At 38.1% G+C, this 9937-nt stretch overlaps 1 protein-coding gene and 1 long non-coding RNA gene across 4 annotated transcripts; one reads left to right on the forward strand and one right to left on the reverse strand.

Moving 5' to 3' along the window:
• Nucleotides 1–82: 82 nt before the first annotated feature.
• On the reverse strand, nt 83–6943 carry ak4 (adenylate kinase 4). 3 transcript variants are annotated; one of them, XM_043241216.1, is made up of 7 exons: nt 6702–6943; nt 5067–5205; nt 4682–4986; nt 3642–3761; nt 2738–2910; nt 1332–1450; nt 83–1230 (listed from the first exon to the last, which is right to left on the reverse strand). In XM_043241216.1, the coding sequence occupies exons 3-7, from the start codon at nt 4821–4823 to the stop codon at nt 1104–1106; spliced, it is 681 nt and encodes a 226-aa protein (XP_043097151.1). In that variant the 5' UTR covers nt 4824–4986; nt 5067–5205; nt 6702–6943; the 3' UTR covers nt 83–1103. The 3 variants fall into 3 exon arrangements, with proteins under 3 accessions (XP_043097151.1, XP_043097149.1, XP_043097152.1); XM_043241214.1 differs by lacking the exon at nt 6702–6943 and adding an exon at nt 6133–6267; XM_043241217.1 differs by lacking the exons at nt 4682–4986; nt 5067–5205; nt 6702–6943 and adding an exon at nt 4137–4643.
• LOC122346521 lies at nt 6283–8510 on the forward strand. The gene is made up of 2 exons (XR_006251140.1): nt 6283–6373; nt 6935–8510. It is a non-coding gene; the product is annotated as an uncharacterized LOC122346521 (long non-coding RNA).
• Nucleotides 8511–9937: the final 1427 nt, after the last annotated feature.

The following is a 9937-nucleotide window of genomic DNA, read 5'->3' on the forward strand; positions in this document are numbered from 1 at the left end:
TATATGTATTATGCCACTTGTGAACATTTCTGTGAAAATTAATAACATGGATTAAATTCAAATGAAAATATGACATTCAACATTTCTGTGAAAATAAGTTTATTTTCTTTGGAAAAAGAGGAAAGCTCAAGCATGTAGATTCTTGTATATGGTATTGCACAACGAGAAGGTGTGGAGATATTTTCAGTGTTCTCTCCATTCCGTTTTTTATCAGGCATATAAACCTGACATAGTCTGAAACAGAACACTGGAGAGAGAACAGGAAGCAAGAAAGAATTAAAGAAAAATAGACAAAGACAAATACAGACACAGACTGACACCTATAAAACGCTCCTTGAGCTTCTCTATGTTTCAGGGACAAATTTTAATCTAATTGTAATATAATCTGTGGTTTTTCATAAAGTCTGTGTTTTAATCTTCTTGATCAAAAAACAAAAGCGTCACTGTTGTTCTGGTTGAACAGTCACAGTTATCCCCAGCGGATTATTTTATATCAACGGCTCTTCCAGATATGGCTCTTAAAACTGCTATACTGAACAGTATTTATGAAAGATGGCAGTAAGACATAGGATAATTTTATAACATTATACTTATACACTGCCATTTGCTAAAAGCGTTACTCGTATATTGGTTTGATTTTAACAGTTAAACATTCTATCAATGCATTTCAAAGAATAAGGCCCGGTTTTCAATAAATTGAAATTCTCCAAGGCATATCTGGCATATTTGGATTACAGAGCTTGTAAAGCACATAAAAAATAATTATACATTTTTATGGTACATAGAAGAATGGTAGCACTGCTATAAAATCGATAAGAAAGGCAAACATCACAGACAGAGATGATATAAAGTATTGTACTTCTTAGATATAAGTTGAATTTTACCCTGACTGATTTCCAGACTCCAGCAAATGCTAAAAGCAGAGAACAAGTCCTTCAACTGTATTAAAACTCTTCAGGAACACAAATAATTAAAGCTAGCGCTACGAATAACACTACGCTACCATTGGACAAGTTGCAACAAAAAAAATGCACGGAGTCTTTGGAAACCAAGTGCGGTCAGTTCTTCCTCCTCTGAGACGAGGCCACACCGTTGTCTTTCCCTCAGTGAGTTGAAGCACATCGAGCATCTGACTGGATGCTGGGGATCTTTGTGCTGAGAAGTGCGCTGATATTCGGCCAGATCCGGTCTGTCTCTGTGTCCGAGAATGTGTATAGGATGCCTTTAGCCCTTTAACACAGAATTGCAATGCTTTTTAGTGAACAACTGAACAAGAGCGTTACAGAAGGACAAAAAGATTTTAAGACTCAAAGTATTGATTATGAGCATACTTATAAAAGTCTATGACAGGTTTTGCGACATCTTTGTAGTGTCTCAGTCTGGCCACCAAGGCTTCTGGTCTGTCATCCTCCTGTTGAATTAATGGCTCTCCCGTGATGTCATCTATCCCCTGTAAACACAACAGATATCAGCAAAGCTGTCATGATTTGATTGCGTATGTTTGCATTTATTCTTTTATTCAAATCAAATGCAAATGAGGAACCCAACAACTGATTTATCATGTAATGCTAGCAATACAAAGTTTCCAACATTGTCCGGAATAGTACAAGCTACAAGAAAGATGGATATAATGATAATAAAAGCATTTTTTTTATGTCAGTAGGATGCAGTTGAAGGAATAGTTCACCCAAAACTGAAAATATGCTCAAAATGGACCCACCTTCAAGCCATCTGAGATGTAGAGGAGATTGTATGTTTATCAGAACAGATCTGGAGACGTTTAGTATTACATCACTTGCTAACCAATGGATTCTCAGCATTCACTGCAGAAAACCACTTTCACAACGAGGGTTCAAACGGCTGATAGAAGCGTCACAATAATCCACAAGTAATTAACTTTATTGCACTGCAAAATACCACTCCATAAATCATAATAGCGTTCCCTCCAATGAAAAACATCATCCCTGTTGTTCTCTCACCCACCAACATGTTTGTTTAAAACGGTTTTAGCTCTGAAACAATGGTTTGAAGTTAACCTCTTTATTTAGTTTTTAATACAAACACAAAGCTTTTTACTTCACTGAACACTAATTAACGGACTGAAAGTAGATTACTTGTGGATCACTCTGATGTTTTTATCAGCTGTTTAAATTCTCATTCCAGGTGGTGTCATTTTATCTAATGTTTTTAGTGAAGAAACACCTCTACACCTTGGATGGCCTAAGCATAAGCTAATTTTAATTGCTAGATCCAAACACCTGGTTGTAATTTTGAAGTCATTTCAAAGGCCTGTTAAGCCGTTTTAGCGCTGGAACGAATGCAAGAGGGTAATGAGTTTTATAAGAGTAGTTTAAAAGAGAAAATCTAAATTCTCCCATGCAGAAGCATTAACCTTTTTCCATTCGAAGAATCTGAAGAAAATGTTTCATTCTCACTGTTTCTGTCACACTCACAAACAGTTGTTTCTCAACTGCGCACTGCTCAAGGAGTCACCCAGACTAAAAAAAAAGCAACCAACAATGGTAACGTCTAAAATCGATGGGTTTTAAAGTTAAAAGCATTACTTACTATCAGTCTAAATACACTGATACTGAGCTGTATCGGTTTAAATAATATGAGGGTTTCTTTTGCAGAAACAACGGCACAATGGAACAGACATTCTGTTAACATCACATCAAGAACGTTTTTTAACTTGAGAGAACTGAGCCACAGTTAGCTGAAAGACTACAATATTGACCTGGACACGGGGAGGATTGAAGCACATGTTGTAGACTCTGCCGCTGGGGGGATGTATCCATCGGTGTCGCAGCCTTTCCTTCAGTGTTTCCAGAGGAATGTTGAGATTGATGGCCACGTCCAGATCACAGGCACTGTTCAGGGCTTCAGCCTGAGCTAGTGTTCGAGGAAAACCTGGAAGGCGAGCGCACAAGATGACTTCCGATACTTGAAAACGGGCCAAAATGGATTATTCACATGAGTGATTACATTTCCTTTCATATTTGATTATAACATCTTACAATATTAGATTTAGGTTATAAATAAATATCATTTTGAAATGTCACTTTAGTTGCAATATGTGGTTTCGCAACTATGCATGAATGTCAAGTGTTGCAATACTACATCCTTGTTGGGTGCAGGGTATTACAGCGTTTTGTATCATCATAGACTTGCCAGTGGGGGATCTACATTCATCTTTAAGAACTGAGTGTAGTTACTTTTTTCTTCGCGTACTTCAATATTAAGATATGGGATTAGCCTTTGTAGTTTCACTTTTAATGTTTACAGTCCTGCGGTAAATGAACACTAGTTTGACTCCATGCACCTGTAGATCACGCTGCACATCTTTTCAGCCAATGTTTGATATCCTTACATTCTATTTTAGGAGCTTGGGAGTTTCTAAACTAGCAGTCGTTACATCTTAACTTCCTGGTTTCACAAATCAATTGATAAAACAGAAACAGGCAAGACACTTTCAATACCCCTAGCTTACTTCCTAACACTTGTTTTGAGTTTCTGTTGAATGAAGAAATGAAACTTCCCTATGATTTCCCTTAAGGAGATTTAGCTTTGGCTGTATCTTAAGCAAATGCAAAAAACGTATAGCAAAAATATCAAGTAGTGAATGGGATTTACCACCATACCATCCAACAACCAGCTGTATTTGGTCATCTCCTCCAATCTAGGCAGCAGAAGTCGTGTCATGACATGGTCTGGTACAAGCAGTCCTTTTTTTATATACGTTTTAGCTTGAACACCAGCCTCTGCAGAAAACAACAACAACAATGAATTGAATACATATCTTCTACACTAAGAATGAAAGCTAATATGACTCTAATATATTTTTTCTACTTATGTTCATGCTTAAAATGCACACATAAACTTTAACTGAGGAAAATCAATTATTAATCACATGATTTTAACCAGCAACTGGAGTGTTAATCATAAAATAGATTGCAACAGTTGCATTAGAGATAATTTTTATCTACAAGCATACCAATAACAGAACATCATAAATGTCCTAATGCCATTTTACAGTTTGCATCAACTATTGATTTTTAGTGTATTTCTTTGGTTTTCAAAGTCCCAGAGAAATGTAATATAAAATGAGAAAAATGTGTGTTAATCCAACAACTTACCTAAATCACGATTTTCCTTTTTAAAGCTATATTCTTTCCGACCTGAGGCTTTAAACTAAAAGGATCTACCTACCACGATAACTTTACCGAGCGTGAATAAATGTACTCTATGTAAGGCTACACATTATGTTGATTAGCACTGCATTTCCTCCGTCTTTATCTAGATGTATGGATGCCAGCTGAAGTCTTAATAAGGGAGGTGAGCATAGCAACAGTCCAATAAAACAGAAATGTGGAGTGGCATCCTGCCAGCATGGCAACTTTTTAAGGCATTCACCTCACATGAACTCGCACATCACACGCCCGGGGTTATACTAACATCACTCGGAAGACCAGATATTGAAGATAAAGAATCGATAATATTAACCCCTAATATTAACACACAAGCCAAAACGGTGGTCGCGTCCCTTCATATGATCATCGAAACCCTTGTTTTGCAGTGGCTGTGTTTTAAACCCTAGCGAGATGCCTATCTAGCGTTTGTAGGAATCCGGGGCTAACGAGCGTGCACGAAAATGAAGTTTGCGTTTTAGGAAAGCACGCACCAGTTTTCGCGGCGATGTTTTCCCGAACAAAGTCTCCGCTGGATAAATGTGTGAGGCCGAAATTGTGCGCGATCCTCTCCGATATGGTCCCCTTCCCCGAGCCTGGCGGACCCATGATAACAGCCCTGAATAACTTAGACATTTCCTCGCTGGGCTGCCCGTTTACAACGAAGGAGTCCGGCGCTGCACGTGAAATCGTTCGGCTCGTGCGCTTATTTAATGCAGCGTAGTGCGCGTTTGCGCCACAATTCAGATTTTGCAGCTCCGTTGAAGCGGATCTTCGGTGCAGAATGAGGGGTGGGGACCTGTAACATCGAGTAAACATACCGATTCATACAAAAAGAAACGACTTTAAAAGTTAAAGGCTGAAAACAAACAAACTTACCCGGCCGACGGAATATCGCACTGTTAAACTCTTATTTCAACGCTGAAAGCGGAGCCCGTTGTCACCGTTCATTAAAACAGGGCAGCCGTTCTCTGACGCGCCGCCTACTGCTCTTTATGTGGACGTGAACGTCTCCTCTCTGCAAATGAATGGAGGAGAAGCATAAACGCCCTATTTTAAACGCCTCCGGTACAGCATCTCGCTGAAAAATATGCACGCGCTGTAACGTTACCGCACAGGAATCTGGACTTTGTAGTATTCAGTCGCAGCGCACTGTATAACAACCCCAAACAGCGCAAGCTAAATATTTTGTATTGCATGCACAGTTGATGACAGTGGCACTGTTTGCGCAAATATAACCAACTTTTCATAATATGGCTATTCGGAGGGTCGGAGTCACGTGACTGTTATTTTGCAAGAGCATCTTTCCAGAATAAAATAAAGCCTTCAGATGCTGTATGACAAAATAATACAGCTATAGAAGCTGCGTATATTGCAGTACAGAGCGCACAGTGCCATTAGGAACACGGTTGCTGTTCCCTTCACAGGCGACGAGCTGTGTCGTAGGGAAAACTGGTATGATATTGCCCCCTGTCTGGTTTGAGGACATTATACACTTGTTGACTGTGATGTAGGTGAAAAAAAACGAGCCACTGAGCACTGAAGGCATGATTGCAAAATCATAAAACCCATCTAAAAACTGTAACAGAATTATAGGTTTTCTTAAACACGAAAACAAAAGTTTCACATATTTGTATTTTAATTAGTCGATTGCACGACCGTTGCTTTTATTGAATAGCACAGACCCACCCCTTAGAGTAAGAGAATAAGTCTTTTAATTTTTTTTTTTTTTTTTTTTTTTTGCTGACAATAAAAAGTTTAAAAACGCGCTGTTATGTCATCGTCACTTTAAAACATTCCACAGGAAATATTTTACACAGGTGGCCTTCGAGACAAAAAGGTTAAAACCCCCTGAAACAGTCGGCTATAATCCCCATGTCAAACATTTATTTCCGAGGTGCCTTACGGTGGCGTCAGAACATAAGACACATTAAACGCAGCTCACCTCGGCTGTGCAATATCAAAATCGGTCGACTTTTAAAACCTATACGGCAGGAGTCACCCTGCGCTAGAGAAAGTGGTGAACTTTGAGCGTCGGGACCCGGAAGCGTGTTATTTTTCTTGTCACATGGCTTGAAGATTTCAATAACAACAAAAAATGGCGACAATCACGTTGTTCGCTGTAAGGCTTGCTGCGTCATTAAAAATATTCACGTAAACAAGGGAGTTCAGCGCTGAAAATGCAGGTAAGTACTTTTGCAGTCGGTGGAACGGTACGTATGTCTATCCGTGGTGGTGTTATTATATTAATGTTTTCGCGTTAGAAGTATGTGGTGTTTGTTTTTGCCAAGAGAGGGGTGTGTGCGCGCGCCGTTGGGCGTTAGCGCGCATCACTACAATACAATAAGACGACTTACAAGATATCGGACAAATAAACCCATCGACATAGCAAGCAAAGCAGCTGATATACACGCAGACTATTTGCAATAGTTGTTGAGATATTATATGACGTACGTTCATGTAATGCCGTTTCGTGTAATAACTTATGTATAATTGATTGTAGACTATACTGACCTCGTGACGTTCTAACAGGCTTTTTGCTCAAAACACGTCTTGTATTTCATATATAGTATCATGCATAAGTGCTATTGCTCGAATGTTCCCTACGTAAATTATTTTATTACAAAAAGCACTTTTATCAGCCATTAACATTTGCCTGTGAGAAGCCGAGGCACGCTGTGGCAGCTAATGTATTCCCGTTTTAACCTATTGAAATGTTTTTCTCTCCTTTTCCCCCAAAACGGCAGCTAGAGGAATGTTAGGCAGATGTTTTGTCATAATTTGGCAGGCGTTTCCACTGTCCTGAGATGGCAAACACGACGCGCTGATGGAGTTGTTTACAAGAAGAGATTCGCGGGGAGGGCGGGGATGTTGTGGGCGGGGCCTGCGGAGGGATGTGGGCGGGGCCGGACGCTCTGCCAAACGCGAGAGCGAAGTACAGAGGGAGGAGTCCGAGTCATCATAACAAGTCCGTCGTCACAGGGGTGGTGTGTATGAATAATTAAAGCTCAAAACGACGGTATTGAATATCTCGCTGTCGGATAGGGAGTTGACATCTAATACAGCGTATCCAATGAAAATATGGCACGAAGTCCAGTCGTGATATTCTCATTTCTACTTTGTACAAGTTGTGTTTAATAAAAAAAACGTTTTCGTCTACTCATTCCTGTAACGCACGCAGATGGAAATGCGAAGTTTTTTTAGCCTGTGCTGTATATTGATTGTTATATCTTCGAATGCAGTGAGCATCGCACTCCGACGTTTAAAGCATGCCAGAGTGAACACGGACAAGAAGATGTGTGAAGAACTACTGCCCTGACTGCTTGATTTGACAGGCTGCCCTGGTTCAGTTATCACAGTGCTGATGCTGTCCATCTTAAAGGTACAGTACTGTGATAACTGAAGGATGGCTGCCATCTTGACATCTAGCGTCAAAACAAAAAAAATAAATAAAATTTTTTACAGGTGAAAAAGATGCAAATAAATAAGAATCGAGAAAACAAGCAAAACAAAAATAAATGCAGAGAAATCTGTACTGAATAAACTGTTAAACTGTTGGGTGCTTTCTAATTGTATATATGAAAGCATGTATATGGTTGCTGTCATCAGTATAATATCCTCATAGGACAAACATTTATTTTGGCATTTTAGTTTTATTGGGGGAAATAATAAAATATGTACATATACATTTCACTCACGTTTTTATTTTTTTACCTGTGAATTATTTATTCGTAATTTGCTTATGTTTAATTAAGAAATTACCTGTTTAGATGACAGACTTATAATCAAACTTATAATCAGTTTTTATGTTTATGTATACATGCTAATGCAACATTTGTTTTTATAATTTTAATCATGTTACATTTAATCATTAATATGTCAAAATTGGGCTGATATGGCCAAATCCATTGGAATCTTAGAAAAGCTCACAATGTCATTTAAAATTGTTTCTGCAATGAAAGAAATGACATTTTTCAATTCTAGAAGATTGTACTGAATATCATTATACATCAAAGCTTGTATGACGTACAAATGATAACAGAGATGGCATTTAATTATGTTTATATAATTTGTATAAACGCCACGGACGTTTAAAATAAATAGTATAATAAGTGTATTCGTCCATTTTATAATTACAGAATTTTACTCATGCTGTTAGTAAATAAGACACAGACATTATCCTTCTGTCCCGTGTTTTTTTTTGAACTCATCATGAGCATTTTTAGACTCCGAGGTAAGACGGGTCGCTGTAATGTTGTGATGCATGAAATGCAATAATACGACTCTTTAATAAAGTTTAAGGAAAAAAAATTCTCATCTGAAGAGCTGTGTCGTTTTCAATTTAATTTGTATTTGGGGAATTCTCTTATCCAAATGTTTTTTTTCCCCCCCGCTTGGCCTCTGCTGAATGTTTGTCTTTCTTCAGATGAAAAACGCATTATAGCTTTTAGACGACTGCTTATGGAAGTATTGCACGTGGACTCATCACGGACCAATTATAGCCCATGACTCATCCAAAGATAAGAGTTTCCAACTGGAGCCTTCCCCCTGTTTAAGTATAACAATCAACGTATTTACGCTCATATTTGACATAAATGTGTACTGTTGCAAATAATCACGACACGTCTGACACCGTGTGGAAAATGTTTATAACTTGATAGCGCCATTTGTACTTATGGTTTTCTCTTTAACCTCTGTCAACCTGTAATACGCACAGTACTAATATTGTTTCAAATATGTGAGGAACCTCTGCTGAGCTTATTGATCTGCCACATTGTACCAGAGCTCTGCAGTCCTCTTGTGAAACTGCAGCCCACAGTTTCTGGCAACTCATCTTGATGGTGAGGACGGGAAGTCCCTCCCTCACGGCAGGCTAAAACCTCTTGGTCTTAAAGACCTTCCAGAGAGGGCTTTATATGTTTTGCTGATATCTATTTTAAAACGGGGAGACTGTACCTGTATATCGGAGGGTTAAGTTTAGGACGGTCAAAGAAAAAACTAGCAAACAAAAACAAAAATGATAATAAGTTAATAATGTTTTTATTTATGCTTTTAAAATATATTTATTTTTGAATCTGTAAAAAAAAAAAAGAAATATATATATATATATATATATATATATATATATATATATATATATATATATATATATATATATATATATGTGTGTGTGTGTGTGTGTGTGTGTGTGTGTGTGTGTGTGTGTGTGTGTATGTGTGTGTGTGGCAGTAATCATTACTTTTAAATGAGAAGCATAACCCAATAATGGCTATTTAGCAGTAATGATTTAATATATGAATCTATTATTAATTGTTGTTGCAAAAAGCCCTTTAAAGTAGTTATGCAATTCACCTTCAGTAGTCATGATTTCATGATTTCATCCATATTTTTAATGTTACTGCAATATTTATCTACAGAGAAGTCAGCGCTTAAAGATATAGGCTGTAATAATTTTCAAGACATTTGAATCATAAGCTATGTGGTCTATACATTTGATGTTTTGGGCAGTTTATGGATTTATGTTTACTTCACGGCAACAGCATAGACACATGATTAACACTCCGAGCGAGGGTTAAGTTGCATGCATTATAGTGATTAGTCTTAACTATATACAGAGGTAACGCTATGCTGTAGCCATAACAAAAATCCACTAGCGTTCTCTCCGCCTAAGAGTTAATGTCATTGGTGCCGCATTTGATTGACAGCCGGTTGAGCCAATGGGAGGCATGTGACATAAGCTCGTCGTTACC

The sequence above is a fragment of the Puntigrus tetrazona genome, chromosome 6 (assembly GCF_018831695.1).
Source record: "Puntigrus tetrazona isolate hp1 chromosome 6, ASM1883169v1, whole genome shotgun sequence".
NCBI classification, from domain to species: Eukaryota; Metazoa; Chordata; class Actinopteri; order Cypriniformes; family Cyprinidae; genus Puntigrus; species Puntigrus tetrazona.